The sequence below is a fragment of the Silurus aristotelis genome, assembly GCF_946808225.1.
Source record: "Silurus aristotelis genome assembly, chromosome: 14".
Taxonomy (NCBI): domain Eukaryota; kingdom Metazoa; phylum Chordata; class Actinopteri; order Siluriformes; family Siluridae; genus Silurus; species Silurus aristotelis.
The window spans coordinates 8,028,563-8,051,354 of NC_139587.1; the positions used below are offsets into that span (position 1 = coordinate 8,028,563).

General features: G+C 37.5%; 2 protein-coding genes across 5 annotated transcripts; one reads left to right on the top strand and one right to left on the bottom strand.

Annotated features, from left to right (window-relative positions):
- Positions 1–7,371: 7,371 nt before the first annotated feature.
- pcdh20l (protocadherin 20-like) lies at positions 7,372–15,924 on the bottom strand. 4 transcript variants are annotated; one of them, XM_083560269.1, is made up of 3 exons: positions 15,906–15,924; positions 10,897–10,963; positions 7,372–9,958 (listed from the first exon to the last, which is right to left on the bottom strand). In XM_083560269.1, the coding sequence occupies exons 2-3, from the start codon at positions 10,912–10,914 to the stop codon at positions 7,472–7,474; spliced, it is 2,505 nt and encodes an 834-aa protein (XP_083416395.1). In that variant the 5' UTR covers positions 10,915–10,963; positions 15,906–15,924; the 3' UTR covers positions 7,372–7,471. The 4 variants fall into 4 exon arrangements, with proteins under 4 accessions (XP_083416395.1, XP_083416394.1, XP_083416393.1 ...); XM_083560268.1 differs by lacking the exon at positions 15,906–15,924 and adding an exon at positions 11,792–11,887; XM_083560267.1 differs by lacking the exon at positions 15,906–15,924 and having other exon boundaries at positions 10,897–11,088.
- A 191-nt stretch (positions 15,925–16,115) lies between these two features.
- On the top strand, positions 16,116–20,130 carry LOC310736718 (uncharacterized protein). Its single transcript, XM_083560489.1, has 5 exons — positions 16,116–16,245; positions 16,659–16,808; positions 17,954–18,034; positions 18,705–18,767; positions 19,362–20,130. The coding sequence occupies exons 1-5, from the start codon at positions 16,224–16,226 to the stop codon at positions 19,367–19,369; spliced, it is 324 nt and encodes a 107-aa protein (XP_083416615.1). The 5' UTR covers positions 16,116–16,223; the 3' UTR covers positions 19,370–20,130.
- Positions 20,131–22,792: the final 2,662 nt, after the last annotated feature.

Sequence of the window (22,792 nt, forward strand, 5' to 3'; positions counted from 1 at the left end):
GGTTGAACACAAGTCGCGCAGCTGCGTTTTTGGATCATTTGCAGTGGACGAATAGCGTTTAGAGGAAGATCTGCCAGCAGAGAGTTGCAGTAGCCCAGTCTTGAAATGACAAGAGACTGAATAAGCACCTGGGCAGCCTGTGTGGACAGAAATGGTTGAATCCTCCAGATGTAGAGAAGAAATCGACAAGAACAAGCCACATTAGCAACATGTTCAGAGAAGGGCAGTTGATTGTCCATGATCACCCCAAGGTTGTGAGCATTAGCTGAAAGGGAGAGCAGAGAGTTATGAAGAGTTATCCAGAGATTCTGACCTGGAGATGAATCACCTGGGATGACCAGCAGTTTTGTATTGCTGGGGTTGACCACATCTGCTCTTTCAACTTGTCTCATTAGCAACTATGATGTCAACTCAAGAGCAGCACTGGGTTCCGGACAGTCAGTAATGTTTTCGTTTAAAAAAGCTAATCTTTTTTTACTTAGCTCTTCAATTAATACCAATTCAATTAATTGATTTGTATAGTGCTTTTAACAATAGACAGAGTCTCAAAGCAGCTTTACATAGATAATGTGGTAAGAAATAATCAATAAGTAAAAATAATTGGACAGTCAAATTAAAATTGAGGTGACGGTAAGATAATCTTCACTTGATGATGACTACTGTCAGGCTTATGTTTCTATTAAACAATGGGCCATTTAAATAAAATAAAAACTAAATACTACAAAAAATAATAATGTGACACACCATACTGCAAGAAAAATTCAGCATGGTCATATCAGCCACCAGCTGCAAAAAACACATGCTGGCCAAGCTGGTAGACCATCTTTGCCAGCTGGTACAATCAAAACCATTTTGAAATGATCGCTACTAATGCTACACCATACACAATTTGTTTAAAGTAAAAAAATAAAAAATAATAAAACATTTATGGTAAGGCAATTCGAAAATCTAATGATTGATCAATTCATTCAAATTATGACTTACCAGTTGGCAAAGATAGTCTCTACCAAATTCATCCACTTAGTCTGTGTATTGGAAGCATATTGGATTACACCATTTTGTGGAGAAATGTGAACTAAAATGCTGATAAAATAAATTTCGCCACAGTTGATCATCCGCATGTTTGATTTGGCACATGTTTTTACGCTGGATGCCCTTACTAACGCAACCCTCCCCATTTATCCGGGCTTGGGACCGGCACTAAGGCTTGTGCAACCCTGATGGCCATCCTAACCACTAGACCACCAGGGAGTGAACTAAAATGATACTATATTGTGTAAATTAAAATTATTGGGAACACCTTCACATTCATGCAGTTATCCAAACAGCCAATCATGTGAAACCAGCACTATAAAGTCATACAAACATAGAGTAAGTTAATGCTTGCATCAAACATCGGAATGTAGAAAAAGTGGGATCTCTATAAATTTAAACATGACAGGGGGGTTGGTTTGGCTATATTGAGCATTTTAGAAACTGCTGATCTCTGGAAGTCTAGAAAAAGACTAAGCGATTTCCTTTTCTAATGTTCACCTCCAGTTTGGGTAAATCTGTACCTCAGATTCTTGTCTGACAGGAGTGGAAAACATGTGCACTTCTGCTAACCTATCCACCTCAGGGTTTGATTGTTTGTTCATGCTGAGATGCTTGTTTGCTCTCCGCAGTTGTAAAGAGTGATATTTTTAAAGTTACTATATCCTTCCTGGTAGCTTAAACCAATCCAGCAATTTCTCTAAACATTTCCACAGAACTGTTTCTCTTTCAATGTTTTTTTGTCAAGGTGAGATATCAGTTGGCTATAATCTTGTTTCTTGTTGCATAATCATATCTCATTTCTCATATGTCATGTGTTAAGAAAAATTGAATGAAAAAACAGACAATTGTATTGGGAGTGAGAGAATAGGGATTCTGTCACATAAACAAACTGTTTAATGCATTAGTTACATATGCAGTCAGCATATGTATTTCGATTTTGCCCACTCTAATCACCAGGGAAGTAAATATGCCTGAATAATGTCACAAGAAACCAACCGTACTGACTAAAGAATACACTGTATTCTGTATGGCTGCACCTATCCACTATTACAGTTTCTTAAACTCATCTTTATGGCAATACTGTGATAGGAGTCAAGGGTGCCTCAAGGTAGCTTGCTGCCTCTAATATCTAGTGTGGGTTTTGGACAGGAGGAGGTCATGGTTTAATACCTCCTGGGCCTGTGTGACAGCCTATAACACTAGAGGCCACTGGTGTTTCTGCTTGGCTAGAATGAAAACCCGCAGGCACACCAGCCCTTGGCAGATAAGATTTGACACCCCTGGGTTAGGCATTTGATTGAGCTTTTGCTGTACTTCTGTTAAGGCAGATTTCATTCTGCCTGCATCGCATTTGCTGCTGCTTCCAGGCGTCACACCTGTATTGTGTTCTGATCATCAGAATGTTCAGATGCCAGGTTATCAGCAGTCACTCCCAGAGCTGCCTCATTACTCAAGTTCAGAGACTCAGAAATAGTGAAAACTGAATCAGAAATGGCTTCCTACTCCCCTATAGTGCACTATAGTATATTTATCCTTGACAGTCCACAATGTAACATGTAGAGAGCCATTTTTGAATTAACCATACTAGCTCGATTTAAACTTTTCATCCAATTACAAGCAATGCTCACATCTAACTACTCTGTAATTCTGAAAGTGCCAAAATACATATTGTCACACATCTTGTGCAAAAAGCGAAGTCCACGATATCATACTTTGCCCAAGTCGAAGTAAAAGAACTTAATTGTCCTGTACAGAGCTCTGATCGCTACCCCACTAAACTGGGATAAACTGGAATGAAGACCTTCTTAACTGAATCCACCCCAACGTTAGCTCCTGACTTTACTAATATTCTTGCAGCTGAGCAAAAAAGTCCCCACAGCAACACTTTGAAATCTAGCCTTCCCAGAAGAGTGGTGAGTAATTATAACAGAAAAAAAGAGAGAAAAGCTCATAGGAGCTCACATAATTTTTTTTATCTGTGGATGAACATGGCAAAAGTCATCAGTAAAAAAATTCCACATTGAATACTTTCTCAACTCTATATTGCTTTTGATAAATATTTTCAGAAAAATAAATGTTAGACTGTATGACAAACAAGTGCTGAAAGACATTTTGTAGCAGCAGTATTGTGTTGTACCATGTACTGCTTGCTTGCAAAGCTTTGCATGATTCATATGCCTCAGGACAATTCACAGAGATAATGCCATGTTGGTAGACAATTTCATTGTCATGCTGTTGTGTGTTCTCAATGTCACTGACTACTGTTTAATATTTAATGTACAACATGAGCCATTTTGTTTGCAGTTTCGGAGGCATTCTAAAACTTTATTCAATTGTTTCAATTTAAAATATTGTATTTGTTATGTAAATGTTTGAGTTGGAATTTGCCATCTTTTCACTGTGCATGTTGTAACTGAATATGTTTTCAACTGAAAAATTCTATGACAAGGGTTGTTCTACAGAAATAAATATACTCAACAGGGACTTGACAGATAAACAGCAGGTAGCAGTCTGCCTCACATTTGCAAATGACTGTAAATGATGATCTGCAATTCTCATCACACAATTACCACAAAAGATGCAGTGGGTTATGATTTAAAATAGCATTTGCTTTTCTGAGATATGAATAGGATGCAGTGGCAAGGAAAAACTGTGACTTTATGCTTTGAGAGTATTTTGATATAGCATGAGTCCTTCTTTTCCCCAGACCCCCAAATTTTGGATTACTTGATTTACCAATGGGCTCTGAAAAACATCCCTTACATTCCCCTGTTTTATAACCTTTTATTTTGCAAATTACTATTATAAAAATATGCAACAAAGAAAATGCCCTGCAATTCAGCTTTTAAATCTACCATAAGACCTGTTTTTTTTTTTTTTTACCAGTCTCCTGGATTTTGTAGATTTACATGATTAGTAAATATTACTGAATAGAAAAAATGTCAGAATTTTAGATTCGAGCTCATGACAACAACCAGGAAGATGTGACACAGCAGAACTGTGTTTAAAATAAAGCAGGTTCACCTTTTCAACTAGACTGGTAAGTCAATGCAAAAGGATATTTATTAGTTAAAACATTTGCAATCACTACTTTTACACATGTACTATTGTCATATTAAAGTATTCTGATGTTAGTTCTAAATCATAAAATAGCATTCAATGCTTTGGGTCACAAAATATCTTTTTCATTTGGCAAATTGATTCTGGAATGCTTCTTTATAGGTAGAGGTCACAACAAGAAAGCATTCTGATTGACCACTCTCCTCCAGGCTCAGTGAATGATTGGATAAGGATAAAAATGATGTAAATCATATGCTATAGTCTGGGCAGTCATCAAATCTCAATCCAATTGAACACCTATAGGAGATTTTTGCCCTCTCTACCAAGTTTGAGCGCTCTCTACCACCATCATCATCAAAACACCAGCTAACAGAACATTATTTTGAAAAAATGCCTCAAGCAACCTTCCAGAGAATTTATGTCAAGGCAAATTGAAGCTGTTCTGACAGCTTGTCGTGGCCCAACACCTCACTTAAGGCACTTTGTTTTCCCTTTAATTTGTCACCTGTCTGGAGCTGTATCATAAAGTAAAAGTACACATTGAGGCACTTGGCTGAAGGGCTCAAACTTTTACAGTCGGAGATTAGGAAAGGACTTTCAGTAGTGTCCTTTGTTGAAAGCAAAACTTAGTTGATTTAAATCCAGCAGTATTCAGTGCATCCTAGCCTAACAAATCATGTAAATTCTTTAGGCATTCATAGAATTAATCCATATCAGGAAAACAGAACATGTAGACTCAACACAAAAGCAAATGTAAAATAATTTGATGAGTAGTAGGCAGGAAATATGGCAAAATATTGCATTTAGAGAGAATGAGAGTCAGAGATTGTGCTTGTTTTGTTTGTGCAGAAAGCAGAAATGTGTGTTTTCTTTGTATTACTTTGGTTTCATCAATGTATTTTACATTTGCTTTTGGCAACAATGTGATTTATAACATTTATGCCTATAAAACATTATTGAACTGAACTGAGGTCTTGAGAGAGAGAGAGAGAGAGAGAGAGAGAGAGAGAGCGAGAGAGAGAGAGAGCAACGAAAGCCTAGTGAGCTTGAGTATTGTAATTTCCAGGCTGGATTCGGATTGGGATTCAGCAGTGAGATCAGCAGATGTGTGGCTTCAGGGGTGACCAATCTTACTGTATATAGAAAGGGTCTGTGTGAGTGCAGGCTTTCAATCCAATCATGGAGCTGCCACACCTGATTTTACCAGTTTAATCAGATGATTTTGGCTTTCAATAGACTATCAGGTGTTGCTTCTGTTTGGTTAAAATGAAAACCTGCACCCAGTTCCGGTCCTTTCTGGAAAAGTTTTGTCAACATTGTGTTTATGTTTACAAGTACACTCTTGTTTATAGTTGTCTTTTTGCATATTGTAATTCATTCATTCATCCATTCACTCCCGCTTATCTGTAATTCGGGTCGCGGGGGCAGCAGTCTAAGCAGGCCCCCGCCTTCGACTGCTGCCCAATCCACACAGCACCGTCCCTTACGGTCCCTCCTGCAGGTGGTGAGCCCACGGGAAGCATATTGTAATGTATAACATAATATACAAAAGGTTACTGGTCGTATTTTGTGTTTTGTGTATCTGTCCTACACTGTCTTTTGTCTTGCACTCTTTGCACTCGGTTATACACGATGCATTTTATGTGGCTAGGACAACTCAATTTAGTCCTTAGCTCTGTGTTCTGTATGTCGCTCTATGTTGTGTGATGTAGCTCAATGTTGATTATTGTAGCACCAGGGTTGTGGAGAAACACTCCCTCATTTCATTGTGTACTGCATCAGCTAAATATGGTTGAAATGACAATAAAATGACTTTATCCCTGGGTGTGTATGATAACTTTGAAAGTGCACCGAGGCCACCACAGTAACTATATAATCCATATGTTATTGATACAGACATTTCATGATGTTACATTTTTCAAAGATCTTTCCCAGACTTGCATTGTCACATGTATTCCTTTTCATGAGGTAAGCGTTAAGATTGAGTAAAGATAGATATCAGTGGTTACATTCCATGTGCTCTGGTCTACCTGTCAAGACATGTATGTTTATTTGTAACTTGCAGCAGTGAATGACACAAATATGCTTTGTATAATTATAAATTATTTTTTTACACTGACACTTAATTAATATATTGAACATTTAAATGGGAGCTAAAGCTAAAGCAAGGAAAAGTCAGTTGTTTTTTCATCTTTTTTTGGTGTATGCACTGCTGAATGTATGATAAGCAATAATGCAATCATCATAGTGAACTGATATAACCTGATATAACTCACCACAATACCCCTGAAATGCCAGAAATGCAGTCATGCAAAACTGCATGCAAGCACATTGTGCACAATTGGCTCAAAAGTTTGAACTTATGACCACTGGATTACTATTTAGCGAACCTGAAAGAGAGAAAGCTTAAGAAAGTTCAGATTGCAACAGGTTTGTACGAATACATACCTAATACATCACACTTTAATGGCATTTGTACATAGAGTGAGAAGGAAGAGTATTTAATGACAGGAAATACAGTGATTTGAGACAATACGTCATTTCTCAGCAGCCAACGAATCCCCCAGTGTTCTCCAAAGCAGCACACTTTTTTTTAAATGAAAAAGAATCTCCTTTGTGGCAGCTAATACCTGACATACATCAATTATTTTTGGAAATTTGAGAAAGTTCCAATCAAGGCCTTAAAGGATTAGAAACTCGGTGTCTGGCTGGTTTCTTAGAGCATTCAACTCTCACAGCCGCCCACGGCACAAAGGACCGCTCCTTTAATCACTGACCAATAAAGCTTATTGTTTGTTAATAATTATCCACTCTTTCTGCACTAGCCCAATCCAACTGTTTGACCTCAAGGAATTATTGAATATCAATACCCTTCATCACTTAGAGAAACATCTGTTTGATTTGGGTCAAATATCTTTCATTAATTCATTCATTTATCTTCAGCACCTGCTTAATCCATGTCAGAATTAATGACCACCGATCAGGCATAACATTATGACCACCTGCCTAATATTGTGCTGGTCCCCCTTTTGCTGCCACAACAGTTCTGACCCATATAGCTCTAAAAGCATTAACTTCTTCAGCAATTCGAGCTACAGGAGCTCATCTGTTGGATCAGGCAAGCCTTCGCTCCCCCCATGTGCGTTAATGAGCCTTGGCTGCCCTTGACCCTGTCGCCGGTTCACCGCTGTTCCTTCAGTGGACCACTTTTAATAGATACTGACCACTGCAGACCGGAAACAGCAGTTTGCAGTTTTGGAGATCCTGGAAAGTAACTCATAATAACTTGAAATTTATTTAAATTATATTTGAGTAAATTTTCCATGTCTTATTATAATACAACATTGTAATTAAAAAAAGGGAAAACACATTTCCTTTACTTTAAATATTCCAGTTCATGTTCTATTGTGCAATCTCTTTTACATGTTCTTTTTTGCAAGTGTTTTTGTTTCATGCAAATTATAAAGGTGACCAAAGACATGCATATGGAGAACACCATCATACCCAAGCCACAGAGCAGCAGGAGCCAAGGCAGTTTTGTACAACTCTCTGTTAGGTTATATGGTTTCGGTGGCAGTGGGGGCTCTGTGTCTGGTGGAAAATATGGGGGAACAGTGGTTAGGTTGCACTGCGTGGACATCTCATTGACCAGTATATGAACCCACACTGTGGTCTGAAGAGGTGCAGGTTTCCCGCTATCACTGACTTTGATTAAAAGGTGATGCATACCGTAATCTCTGCTCACAAGCTGCTGTGCCAGTGTGATGTTCCCTGAGTGTGGATCAATCTGAAATGGGCTGGGATCGATTGGCCTTCTGGCTATAATCTGATATGAAATATCAGAATTCATGCCTGAGTCATGGTCAATAGCATATATTTTGGTGATGATGCTGCCAACCCTGGTATTATGGGATATGGTCTGGCAGGAGAAGTTGTTGCTTGGCAGGAGCACCTGGGGCTGGTTATCATTTACATCCCCGACAAAAACAGTTACAGATGCAGTGGAGGAACGCTGAGGAGTGCCTCCATCTATAGCCAGCAGGATCAGCTCATAATAGTCATGCTTCTCTCGGTCCACCTCACCTATACAGCGAAGTGCCAACTGGGACATATCTATGGCGAAGGGAACGTGTGTGCCTAGTACTTGCATATCAACCACTTTTCCATTATCTCCCTCATCTGGATCCACAATTCCAATGTTTCCAACATGAGCTAGGTATGGAATACCTTCGGAGATGAAGAAGACTAAGTGTGTTGTGACAAAAGTTGGCGGGTTATCATTTTGATCCAGGACCTTTACGGCCATCGATGTAAAGGTCTCTAATGGAGGAGAACCATTGTCCCTGGCCAACAGTGTGAGAATGTATTCTCCCTGTTGTTCTCTGTCTAAAGATTCTAAAGCAGACACTACTCCTGTCACTTCATCAATATTAAAGATAGCAGGGTTATTATGTATCAACCTGTATGACACTTTGCCATAAAGCTGGCTATCTGCATCACTTGCACTGATTTGTAGTAAAGAGATGCCAGGCTCATTGTTTTCCTCTATCTCCACCTGATAATAAGTCTCCTCAAACTGTGGTGCATTATCATTCACGTCTTCAATCTCCACTTTTATCTGTTTCTTTGCATGCACATGTTTGCCTTGGGCTTCTCTTATAACAATAGTAAGAAGGTATTTGCTACACAGCTCAAAATCTAGTGGCTTTAAGGTTGAAAGTAGATAGTTGCCTGCTTGGGCTTTCAAAGTGAAAGCTGTGCTGTCTTCCTCTAAGGACAGAACTCGTTGGATACTTGAGACGTCGCTCAGCTCTAAAAGAGCCAGGAGAGTCGGTGGCTCATTCTCCGGTAATATTATAGTTTGGTTTCTATACTGTGCCACATACTTGATCTCAATAGTTGGCTCTGGGCTACGTAATGGCTGCAGATATACAGTTACCTGAGTTTGCTCGACAGGACAAGGTGGGCTATTCACAACCACTTTTAACACATGTTCCTCCGGGCTGTCTAGCTTCATATCCATAGCTATACTGATCCTGCCTGTGTTTCTGTCCAGGTGGAAAAGTTGTTTGGCCCGATCGGAGATCTGGAGACTGAAGGAGTAAGTGATCTGACTGTTGCTGCCAAGGTCTGGATCTATTGCTTGAACCTGGGTCACTGTTGTTCCCCGGGTCACTCCTCCTGGCACTGAAACAGTGCAAGGGTTATCAGGGTTGAACTGCGGGCACTGATCATCAACATCGAGCACTGTAACAATTAAAGACACCGTAGCACTTAGTGGCACAGATCCACTGTCCACAGCAACAAGGACCATGCAGTGCTCGTTTTGAGTTTCACGGTCCAGCTCTCTTTCAACAATCAGCTCAATTGAAGAACTGTCCTGAGCCACTGTGAAGAATCCTTTAGCGCCTTCTAAATGATACCTTATCTGCGCATTACTACCGATGTCCTCGTCCTGAGCTTTGTCATCTAAAAGCACTCTTATCCCAACACTTGTATCCTCTGGAATTTTTAAACGAATTTCAGTTGTTTCAAAAAAAGGAGCATTGTCATTTATATCCTCCACGATAATAGTTATCTTAATTAGTTCTTGTTCGGGGCCCACTATGGCATCGGCTGAGATGGTACAGTAGCCACCCTCCTGTGATGGACACAGAGTCTCTCGGTCAATCATCTGATCTGTCGTGTACACATTCCCAGTTTCCTCATTCACTTGAAAATATGATTTCGCAAGCAGCTGGTATGGTGGAGAGTACGCTGTGCTTAGGGTGCCTATCCTAATTCCTTCCGGTCGTTCCTCCAGTGTCGAAAGGGTCAGAGTGTGGCATATGATCTGTCTGACAGATGCCACGAGAAGCACCTTCTAAAGAGAACCAAAGAAAGTCTTTAGCAGTCTAATGTAAACAACACCCCATTTTCCATATGAAATGTTTAACAGTTATTCAAAGTTTAAAGGCACAGTCCTTAGGATAAAGTGTAACAGTATATAACAGACAACACTGTGCACTCCATATGTTTGAATTGCACAAGTCAAAGTTACAACATTTTAAATGATCGTATAACATCTGTAGCTATACTTTTTTGTCAGCTTTACTAGTAGTGTTTGTTACATTTGCGGCACTTACACTTGCGATTGGCTCTCAAAAACATTTACAGACATTTTTAATGCAGACAAAGAATGTGTAAATCTGAATCACTTGTTTTCACAAAAAAAACGCTGCATATTTTACTATAGAATATTACAGTATAGGTTTGTAAAGCTCTCTCTTGATGAAGACAATAAAGAGACATAAAAATACACCTTGTCTTTCTATATTTATTACTACTAAATATATATACAGTTTATGGCTCCTAAATGAAGAAAAATCTAATCGTTTTTACCATCACGTTGTAAATTATTTTTAAATAATTATATAAATTGTAATTGCATTACAGGTATATCCGACTCCTTCAGCCACATCATCCCTATTAATTCATAAACCATTCGAGTTTTAGTGTAGTTCTGCATTTGAACAGTACATTTATTTAAAGAAGACGTGTTCCTCATATCATAGTTTTAGATATGAAAGTTTTCATGTTGTAAGTCGTTTCACTTCTTATACAATACTGTTCCTGCATACACACCTTATCTCATTGAGCATGTTTAACAAGTGGGTCTGCCAGAAAGACAGCCTTGTAGAAAAACAAAAAAGCATTTAGTAGGACACCCTGCACAAAATGATTTGAGACAAAAAAACAACTCTCGGGTACTCATTTCCTAAACAAAAATAAGGGTGGATAGACAGTGCATAAACAACTCACCTGTAACAGACACACCATGTTCGTAGTTCCGTGAAACGCAGGTGCTCATTCTTCATGTGGTTGCGAGCTGTGTGGAATGAAACATGAGTGTGACTAAGATTTCTGAGGGAGGGAACTCTTTAAACTGCCAAATGCAAGTGAAAGGTGTAAAATAAAACCAGTTCTGTCAATCTTCACACTCCTTTATACGGATTCTTGCTCATGTTTATGCTGCCAAAGTAGTTTGATTCAAGTGAAAAAAAATAATCCTGTTACATTGCACACAATTAATATACCCCCCCCCCCTTCATACACACACGCACACACGCACACACACACACACACACACACACACACACACACACACACACACACACACACACACACACACACACACACACACACACACAAACAATCATTATGAAGGCGTTCCATTGCTATAATTATTAATATGTTAATTAGTACTCTGCCTAATGAATATAACCCAAGCATTTTTCTATTTCAATTCCACTTTATTTGAGCAGCACAACAGACATGGTTCCTTGGCAGCTTCAGAAATCTGGATGTAGATTTTGATCCCAAATGAGCAAACCAGAGGTAAAAGTAATAAGGAAAAACTTGAGCACAAAAACATTAAGGAAGACTTAAGAGGAACCATTCTAAAAAAAAAAAGCAACTCAACTAAATTACATAAAAACAATTACTTTTCCTACAATTATTTACTTCTAAATCAAGAAAACTAAATGTACTGAATGGGTGTACATTATGAGCAGTACAGTCTTTATTATTACTATGGTAATCAGGTGAGATTATTTATTGAAGAAATGGTGAGCCTGCAGAATTCGATATTGAATTTATTCAATATATAATGTACATTATGTATACAGGGTCTAAAGTATTGCGTGCATACACTCACCATTCACTTTTTTAGGAACACCTGCATTTGCATGCATTTATCTAATTGGCCGAGCATTGGGCATCAGTTCTTGCAATAAATTATGCAGATATAGATCAAGATCTTCACTAAAAGTTCACAAGAATCATCAAATCGAAAAAAAAAAAAAAAAAACACTGCAACTTTGATCATATGATGTTTGATCATTTCATGTGAGATCATCAGATGTTGGTGTCCGATAGACTGGTTGAAGAATTTCAGAATCTTCTGATCTCTTGGCAGATTCACACACACCACAGTTTTTAGAGTTTATACAGAATAATGTAAAAAACAAACTTTCCCTGAGCGGAGGATCTGCTAACTGAAACCCCCTTTCGATAAGGGAGAAATTATAGCCTAAATTAGAGCCAAAGTCTATAGTGGTCTTTACAACCGTGGTGAGCAGAAAAGCATTTCACAATGCACAGCACATAAGATCTTGAGGTAGAGAACAGCAGAACACCATAATAAGTTCCACTCCTGTCAACCAAGAATAAGAATCTTCACCATCATGTGCACAGAGTCACCCAAACCGGCCAGTCGAAGACCAGAAAAAGGACAGAAAAAGGTGCGTGTATTTTCTTAACGGCCCTGTTTCAACAGGTCTGCGCCCATGGGATCAAGATAACTGCATGAATCTTCATGTTCCAATAATGTGAACGCTAAGTGTAGTAAACTGTATCGACTACTTTTACACTGCCCTCTAGTGTATACACTGGCTACTACACCTAGCCAGGTTTTACATGAAGTAGAGCTTAAGGTAACCTTAGTACATGTCTGTGTTTTATGTGTTTATTGCATATTATTGACGTATGATATTGCTCAGTCAATTGACATCTATGAAACTGCTGTGTCATTAACATCTATAAGCTGGTTAATACATAAACCTGGAGGTAGCAGAGCTGAAGATGTTGAGATTTTCATTGTGAGTGACGAGGATGGACAGGATTAGAAATTAGCTTATTCAAGGGAATGTGAATATAGGATGTTTTGGGGACAACGTGAGAAAGTCCTGATTGAGATGGTTTGGACATGTGCAGAGGAGGGACAAGGGGTACATCGGTAGGAGAATGTTGAGGAAGGAGCCACTCAGGAAGGAAAAGAGGAAGACCAAGGAGGAGGTTTATGGATGTGGTGAGGGAAGACGTGCAGGTAGTTGGTTTGAAAGAGGCAGATGTAGAGGACAGAGGAGTATATAGACGGATGATCCGCTGTGGTGACCCCTAATAAGAGAAGCCCAAAGAAGAAGAAGATACACACATAATATATATATATTGCCATTGGGGAAAAGTGGAAGTCATCACAAATAGAAAGGAGGACTAGGTGCACTAACCTTTGGCCATGCCATGTATTTAAGTTAAGGGTCATGTGACAAATCATAATCTATTGATTCATTCCATTTGAATAAACTGGCCTAGCATTTGATACAAGGGGTGCCACTGTTAATAATGTGATAAACTGTGGCAGATTACTTTAATCATTTCATTAGAATGAATCAAATAGGCTTCTTAAAAATAAACCATTTAAAATGTGAACTGCAAATAGCACACACAAAATATTTAGTAAAATTTAAACAGACCCACTATGCCAATAAATAATATTAAATTCAATTATTTTGTACACTTATGACTATTAAGTGACTAATATTATTATTATTGAGTTTATTCATTGAAATAATGAATTTTAGTGAATTAAATCTGTTTGAATTGGATAACAAACAAAATTAAAAGATGAATTTAAATAAGTGACTCTATTACAGTTAAGTGATAAGTTAATTTATTACAATTACTATTCTCAGCTACAGACATCTCTATTCTTGATCAACAGAACTGTTGCATACAGAGCTGCTGTGTATATATATTATAGTATTTGTACATCGTTACATCCCATCTCTGCACTGGGAACATCTTTAGGAACTGTAATAACTTTCAACCCCTCAACATGGATTCCAGTGCCCGTTGGATCACTTGTTTAAGCTCCTTTCCTGCTCACAATAACTGCGATTACAAGCTGTTCAATCCCTGTCTGTTCTCCTGCCACATTTAAAAAGCAGAAAGTCTTGATCTGAAAAAAAAATTTTAATAGTAAAAAATATAAATAAAAATAAGAAACAATTAAACTTTTCTGAAAAAAATACTGGTATAATTAAATTAAGATGACATACGTTGAATTATCTGATGACATCCATGTTTCCCAAGAAGTTCAATAATGCAGTGGATGACCACCTCTCTTGCATTATTAACAGAACACTGCTCATCTAAAGAGAAATGAATGAATCATCTATCCTTCTTGAAAATATTCATTTATATATATATATATATATATATATATATATATATATATATATATATATATATATATATATATATATATATATACACAATAAGTTGAACATTTCATAAACCCATATTTTATTTATGATAAAACAGAACATTTTGTTCAAATGTTTATAATGAGGAAATGTACCATTTTAAGGAAATCTTTAAAGCTACAAAAGTCTGGAAAGTGCCACATGGGAGAAAAAGTAGATTTGACCTAGGGACCATATGTGGTTTTGATTGAAAAAGTTGGAAAGGACAGCCACAGAGAATGCATTTGATAAACATAGCAATCTTCTGTATAAACTTGTATGTGTTCACCTAGGCTAGTTAAAAGCAGACGCATATACAATGGTTTGAAAGTTTTTTAAGTGTGTATGCATGCTGAAGAGTGTTAATTACAGTGTTAGCTAATTTTTACACTGACAAAAATGAAAAGTCAATTGCCTTAGAACAGGAGTCACCAACCTTTTTGGAACTGAGAGCTACTTCTTGGGTACCGATTAATATGAAGGGCTACCAGTTTGATACACACAGTTTTTAGTTTGATCTGAAATAACAAATTTGCTCAATTGACCTTTTATTATATGCTATTATTAATAATGAATGATATTCATCTATGTGAAGACACTGACCATGCTAATGATTTCTCATAATAATTATCAACAATAATTTAACAAAGTAGGAAACAGCTATTTTTTAGAAAAGGCCCGCGAGCTACTCATGTGGTCCTTGCGGGCTACCTGGTGCCCGCGGGCACCACGTTGGTGACCCCTTCCTTAGAAGACAAAAACAATTGACTGGTGTAGAAGGAAATTAGCTTTTCTGCTCTGAAGCCTATAGACAGCTGTAGACTCCGATTCTAAAATAAAGGAGCTGTTGAATAGCTTTGAAACTGATGTGAACTGACCATGAGAATAAGGAGTTAAAATACTTAGATACTAGACATAACCACATTTATTATACTTATTATTGCTAATATAAGTATATTTATGTCATCACTATAAAATAAAGGAATAAAGAGACGTTTACTGAAAGAAATGGAAAAATTATGTATGGTATTAAGTAATACATGAATTAATTAATTTATGTAACAATTAAAGTACTTTCCTTTCAGGGTAAGTAGAACAAATATACTATATTAAGCTACATTTTCTTTAAGAAAAGTTGTGCGATAAGCTTTCATGCTCTATTAAGAACTAAAATCAGGAAGCTACTAGACAAGATTAAGGCCATGGTGGGGAATCTGAGAGACAGATTTCAATGTAGATTTCTTTTACTTTTGAACAGCAGTTTTTATGATTACCATTATGATTCATTTACACATAATGCTGCTGATTTCATGTGTGTGAATGAGCGGGAGGGCAGTGGAGTGGTGCGGTTGGAGGGAGAAGAGGTGGAGAAGGTGGAGGAATCCAGGTACCGGGGGGGTCAATAGTGCAAAGTAATGGAGAGTGTGTTAGAGAAGTGAAGAAAAGAGTGCAGGCAGGGTGGAGTGGGTGGAGAAGAGTGATAGCAGGAGTGATTTGTGATAGAAGAGTATCTGTAAAACAACAATAACTGTAAAATGACATCAATTTCAGTGTTTTCAGAGCATTCTTTCTTGTTTTTCATTTGTTCTAAGAGATTCACATATAATTTAGTCATTTATAAAAGCCCATTTATTCTTATGTATATGATATTTTCGTTAAGTAAATTCATGTATATATTGTACTTTCATTACAAATTGTCATTCTTCGTATAAAAAAAAAAAACAATTTTGCAAATACATGTCATACCCTCCACAACTCAGGTTTTTCGTCACTCTCCGTCTCGGTTACATCAGAGGAAAACTGCGCCCTGATTGGCTGAGATCTTCCTTTCCAAGCTCAGAGTGGAACACCGCTGCTCGGAGACAGTAATGGGCGGGGGATGTGGCTGTGTCTTTTTTTAACCAACCAATCAAATCACGTTTTCTTTTTTTTTTTTGACAGCGGCTCCGCCTTCCTGCAACGTAGTTCATGACGTAGTGGCTCAGAGTGGTATTTTACTCAAATATCTCACTCAACTTTTTTGTTGATCTCCCATTAGTTACTTTCTGAGGCTCAACAGTCAGCATGTCGACCTCACCCTTCACAGGTAAATCTTTTTCTTCTTCATTTATTGGTTGGTCTTCAGTGTATAGAAATACATTTTAGAATTTCATTCGATTTATTAGAATGAAAAAAGAGAGATTTATATAAACAAGTGAACTTATTCGATTTTTTTCGCATTTTTCGCATTAATTGATTATTGAATTCCAATCATATATTATATATACAATAGTTTACTTCTTAAATTATTAGATTATAAATATTATTTTTTAACCTCATTATAAGTGTATTGTTATCTATTGATTGATTCATTAATTGTTGATCAGAAAACCAGGTCACACACCGGTAAAGCAGAAGTGTAGCTAAAAAAAACTTCCCCCTACAGTATATGAACTTTTTCCCCCCTCTGGACGTGGGTTTGAAGTGAATGATTGTTTTTATACAATGACCCCTCTGCAGACTTGGACAGTGAGATGGGAGAGCTCCTGGATGAGTTCGAGGCCGTGGTGGAGAAGATGTCAGTCCCGCAGGTGAGCGGGCGCGTGGCGGAACTGCGAGGCGTCCACGCGGACGCGGTGACGGACAGCGGCATCGAGGATGCGGATGACGGTGAGCGCGTCACTCCATCACCTTCCTTCTAGTGTGTGCACTTGCACTCGTCTGCCGTGTATCTTACATCCCGTGATGGTACAAGTGCGAAATAAAAATAACTGCTTTTTAATCATTTAGGTAATTAAATAACTTTTAAAAGAGAGTTTTCTATTGTTTTACACAAATGCACGTGAGATTACCCTCACGCCACGCAAACTCTCGCGAGAACCCACGTGGTTACACGAAACCGGGAACCGGTTCTTTTCTGAAATGCAGAAGAGTAACTATAATTAGGTATTTACACATTTAAAATGCAGTAAAATCAAAATGTCCCAAATGAAAAGTCTTATACCTGAAACAATAAAGTGATGTTAATGTTCACACTAATTACCTGCTTTTATCTATAACCATAAAGGAAATAAAAATCATCAGAAGCCAAAACAGTTAGTGTTTTTTTTCTGTCAGATTAAGTAAAACAAATAGACTATATCAAGCAAGCCTTTTTTTCTACAAGAATCTTTGTCCCGACATGAAAAATATAAGCTTTTATATTCTTAAGAATCTGAAACTGAAATCAGGGAGATTCAAGGTGAAGGAACCGAAAGACAAATTTTGGATTAGATTGCAAGGTAAATTTCTTTCACTTTTCACCAAAGTTTTAATGATTGCCATTATATTTTATTTCCACACTAATGCTGCTGATATCTCAGATTCATATCTTTCATAATGTATTGCTCACATACATGAACATTTACAATATGACTGCAGATCTATGTATGAATAGATTTGACATTAACCAGAATTTACTTCTACACATGTAGGGAAATATAACACATGGGATACAGAGTTGTATCATGTGTGACCCTAAAGAAAAAAAAGAAAAAAAAAGAACACACGCTTTAATAACTCGAAATGTGAAAATCACACGTGGGTTTCTCACTGATCAAAACCACTAAATGAACTGTTGTTCTGTATCGTTCATATCAGTCTGACTACATACAAATGTACAAATGGGGTTTTCATGGATGAGGTTGAAGGTATGTAGAGTAAAGAATAAAGAATAGCCTTTGACGTGAAATGGTATCCTCTACCACTGTAAAGTCATTCTATTTTTTAGATTTGGAACATTAAATCACTTGTCTGTGTGTATGTGTGTTTCTCAGCTAGTGAACCACCTCAGGCAAGCAGCTTAAATGCGAGTGTAGAAGAGCTCAACACCGCAGGCGTATCAACTTCACAGAAAGGTATTGCTGTTATATTTCAATTCTGGTAACCATCATATTTACACAACAAAGCTGAAGGCATCTGTATGTGTGTATGTATGTGTATATGTGTGTGTTTGTGTGTGGGTGCTATTTTAGTTTTGTGCAATTGAATACTTTGATGCAACTTCCAGTTTTGTGCTAGCATTTGGCACCTCAGTGTGGTCCATCCCTGTGCACGCAAACCTTTTAATTTGAGGAACTAGGTGTTTGATGAGATGGATTATTATAGAAGCTTGAAATGAATTGAAGTATTTATCAGTGAAAGCCCTTTATCTTGTTACGTCAAGCGACCATTCAAAAAAGGATAAGGCTCTGAACTGTTCCACTTCAAACCCATGCAACACTCAAGAGATGATCTGTTTCAGGCTAACTGAGCTAATCTCTTAGTGGAGGATGTTTACGATAAGATTTTAAAACCCGATTCAAAGCCGGTTAAACATGCCGCTGCGAATTAGTTTTTTTTTGCTATCAAGTGTGGGATTGGATTTTACTTTTTAGTCCCCTCGTCCCAAACTGTCAGATTGCATTTCCTCCAGTAGAATATTCCAGAGAAAATGCATGGGCACTTAGCAGCATTTGTTTTCACATTCCAGAGCACTCCATCTTCCACCCCCTCCTTCACTCTGCCTTTAACTTTTATTTCCTTCAGCCAAACTCGGGGACACCTCCGACCTAGAGAGCTTTATCGAGAACTTGGACAAGGAGCTTGCAGGTAAACTAACAGTACCACCACAAAAATATATTTCATGTACACAAATAATGCATACGAGCCTTAATTCTAGATACCTCCTGCAAGGATATGTGCAATATTTATACATTTTAGCTTTGTATTAAATTTCCTTACTTTTTTAATAATTCAAGGTCAGCTTTCCTAATGAAGAGTCAATTCCTCACTCAAGTAACTTAGATAATGCAAATGCGGGCTTTTACGCACTGCAGATATACGACGTGGAGATATTTGTTTTTGATTGCGACTCTTCACTGCATGCTAAAATATATGGTGCTCATATGTCCCCGACTCAAAAATTAGAGTGCAATCTGCGATAAAGAGTACAGACAGAAATGAAATTTTCATTGCCGCGATAATGGCGCTGCTACTAAATTACCCAAGTGGCTGCCTATCAACAAAAGACCAGTGGTTTTACAAGGCCTGCTCTCAGCATGCCATGCTATCAGTGGGTTGTAGGGATAAGTGCAGATCATGAATCATAAGTCCCCAGACATCTGGGTACACTTTGAGCATGTTAATCCTTTCTGCCTGCCTCCCCTGTCGACCCGCGCTATGACGACTTTATCTTCTTGACAGAGATGTGAACAGACAGGACTCATGTAACTACAGAACAGGAGCCAAGACTATCAGCACGTACCAGCAAGAAGACACGGAAACCTGGCATCAATGAACAAACTAAATCCTCGTCTTGGACAGAAGATTCCTTTGTTGTACTGCGCCCAAGAACAATAATTATGGAAAACAAATTACAACGAAGACATTTTAGCATCAGCAATCTTTTAACCTGTTAAAATGCACCTGTGTATATATATTTATATGTATTACCACAAAAATTGGTATTTTAGGTGTTGGGAAAATTGTATTGATTATGAACCAGGACATTACCTCAGCCATTAATACGACTGGATTTATTATGAAGGAATTTATTTTATTTTATTTATTTTTTTGTAAGTCAGAAGATTTCAGATGTTCAAATGTTGAATTCTGGCTAAAATAATTTTTTATATTGATGCTGACTTTATAAACTATAACACCTTTTTTTAAACCCAATTAACTCATATCTTTGAAGATTTTTGACATATGAACTAAAAACTTTATTTTTTAAATTTTTGAATGCATAAAGACTCATGGCAGCTATTTGTATAGATAATGCTTTATGTTGTATGTACTTTCTAAATATTCATATTATTGAACATAGTGTATTTACACTGCAATATTTTTTTATAGAAAAGGAAACCTGTAAAATAAAAAAAATCTATTTTTAATTTTTAAAACGTATTTAAATTTTTTTCGGTTACTGGTGTATTGAAAAGCATTTGTAGTTCTATACACTACCTAAAATTTGCATGTCTTACTGTCTGATTTATATCACTTTTTATGTTAAACTCAGTATGCCAGCTATGCTTATTTTGCCTTTGGGTAGACATAGCTACAAGTAAATAAGGAAATTGTGGTTAGTCAGCAGCTTGACAGGAAGTATGTCAGTTGCACTGTTTAAAAAAAACTGCACTAAATGTAGTTCATCACACAGAAGCAAGTGGGGGGTGTACAGATCTGTATTGCTTGAATAAGCACAGATTGTGCAATAAGTAGGCAACAATACTCAACTCTTGGTCGCAATGGAAACAGCCGCAGCCATTCCAAAAAAAGCAGAGGGAGAATTTCAATATTGCAAAACTCTTAATGTCTCAGCTGTATTTTCTATTGTGAGCACATGAAGCACATGATGATTGTATCATCCAAAGATTTACCTATATTTAGATTCTCCAAATCCACAACATTTGTACATTCACAGATCATGTTTTTCGCAAACAGAACCTGCTACAGTACTTGAGTGCTTTTGAGTGCACACAATTGTAGAGGATGTTTTTTGGTTGTGATAGCATTACATTTTCCCTTTATTTACCTGGGTTGGAATGGAAGATCTTGACTGTTCTGCTATACAGTTTTAAGCTCAACCCAGTTAAACACCTTTGGGATGAATTGGAATGCTGACTGCACCCCAGGCCTCCTCACCCCACATCAGTATCCAACAGTACTAACACCCTTGCGGCTGAATGAACACAAATCTCCACGTGCACAATCCAAAATCTAGTGGAACATCTTCTCAGAAGAGTGGCTGTTATTATAACAGCAAATGGAGGTAAATATGAATCTTACGGTTAGCTTTCTACACATTTTTTAGTTATAGCGTCAGTAAACTAAAATATGTAGATCTGATGACATTTCATGCCCTGAACATCTAACGAGTGGAAACATGCACAGATATGCTCATTAACAAACTGAGTGAGATGGACTTTTGGTTAGTTACATTAATAACATTTTGAAAAATGTAAATTTTTTTTGCATTAGTTGTGCCAGTTATAGACTACATAGAACTACATAGACTATATTCATATATATATTTTTTTTTCAACCACTATTGCAGCATTTCTCCAATCATTCTTAATATTTACAAACCAGTAGGTGCATTCTTAAAGCAATTTGTACAAACAGCACAACACATTGGATTTCTTGCAATTTCTTTTTTCTCAAAATCCTTAGTTCATCTTTGAAATGTAAGTATTTGTGTCAATGAACAAATCATTGTTTCTTGGTTGTTGTTCCATTTTTAGAAATTGTAATTCTGTGTTTTGCTCTGTCTGTATACACTCAACAATTAAAGGTTCACAAGATTCACCTTTGACCTGTTTTAGGGAACTAGTTGATCATTAGTTGATTTGATGCCATACACTCCCCTACATTAGTGACATTCAAGATTCATTTGCACAACTAATCAATTCAAGACACATTTAGAAATAAAGGTTTAATAGATATTTAAGCTTGACAGATGATGACAACTGGTTTAAGTAATGGAGAGTGTGTTAGAGAAGTGAAGAAAAGAGTGCAGGCAGGGTGGAGTAGGTGAAAAAGAGTGACAGGAGTGATTTGTGATAGAAGAGTATCTGCAAGAATGAAAGGGAAAGTTAATAGGACTGTGGTAAGACCTGAGATGTTGTATGGATTAGAGACAGTGTCATTGAGTAAAAGACTGGAGGCGGAGCTGAAGGTAGCAGAACTGAAGATGTTGAGGTTTTCGTTGGGAGTGACGAGGATGGACAGGATTAGAAATTAATTTATTAAAGGGACAGCGCATGTAGGATGTTTTGGTGACAAGGTGAGGGAGGCGAGATTGAGATGGTTTGGACATGTGCAGAGGAGTTATATTGGTAGAAGAATGCTGAGGATGAAGCCGCCAGGAAGGAGGAAAAGAGGAAGGCCAAGGAGGAGGTTCATGGATGTGGTGAGGGAAGACATGCAGGTAGTTGGTGTAAAAAAGGCAGATGTAGAGGACAGAGTGGTATGGAGACGGATGATCAGCTGTGGCGACCCCTAATGGGAGCAGCTGAAAGAAGAAGAAGAAGAAGATGACAACTGGTTTAACCATTTTGCATTCAATGAATAATGCAATTATGAATAGGAAACAGAAGACAATTGTGCACATTCAATTAAATGAATGTACAAAGCATTCGCAATCTGATCAAAGCAACGAGAATTGCTTTTATGATGTTCACAAGTGACTGAACGATGTGGAGGTTCAACAAGTAGTTTTAAGAATTTCTTCTCTGATCTAAGAAACGCTCCAAAGCAACTATGAAAAACTGTAAAGCTAAGAAATCAGCCAATCATATGATTTTGATTAATTGATTGCTTAACACACCATTCATGTTTTTTCATCTTCAGTAACCTGGTCATTGACACTGGATCTGGAGCCTATCCTGGTAACACAAGATGCAAGGCCTTTTGGGCATATAAAGTGTTATGCTCATGCAGTGTTGCTGAAGGAACTGTAAGAAAAATGTCCACACTGCTTGGTCTGTTTATTTGCTTAAAGACATTGTGTTCAGGGTGTTTTCCCTAGCCCGCCTCCTTTGTGAAATGATGACGACTGCTGCAATTAAATACTGCATAAACAGGATTCTCTGTCCTAACTATACAGAAAGGGTTACATGACCCCAAGTCTCAGC

What these genes read in the sequence shown, in the direction of transcription:
- LOC310736718 (XM_083560489.1), top strand. Translation starts at nt 16,224, where the DNA reads ATGTCGACCTCACCCTTCACAG. An exon ending in CATCGAGGATGCGGATGACG is followed by an intron (nt 16,809 to 17,953) that starts GTGAGCGCGTCA and finishes TGTGTTTCTCAG; the next exon opens with CTAGTGAACCACCTCAGGCA. An exon ending in CGTATCAACTTCACAGAAAG is followed by an intron (nt 18,035 to 18,704) that starts GTATTGCTGTTA and finishes TATTTCCTTCAG; the next exon opens with CCAAACTCGGGGACACCTCC.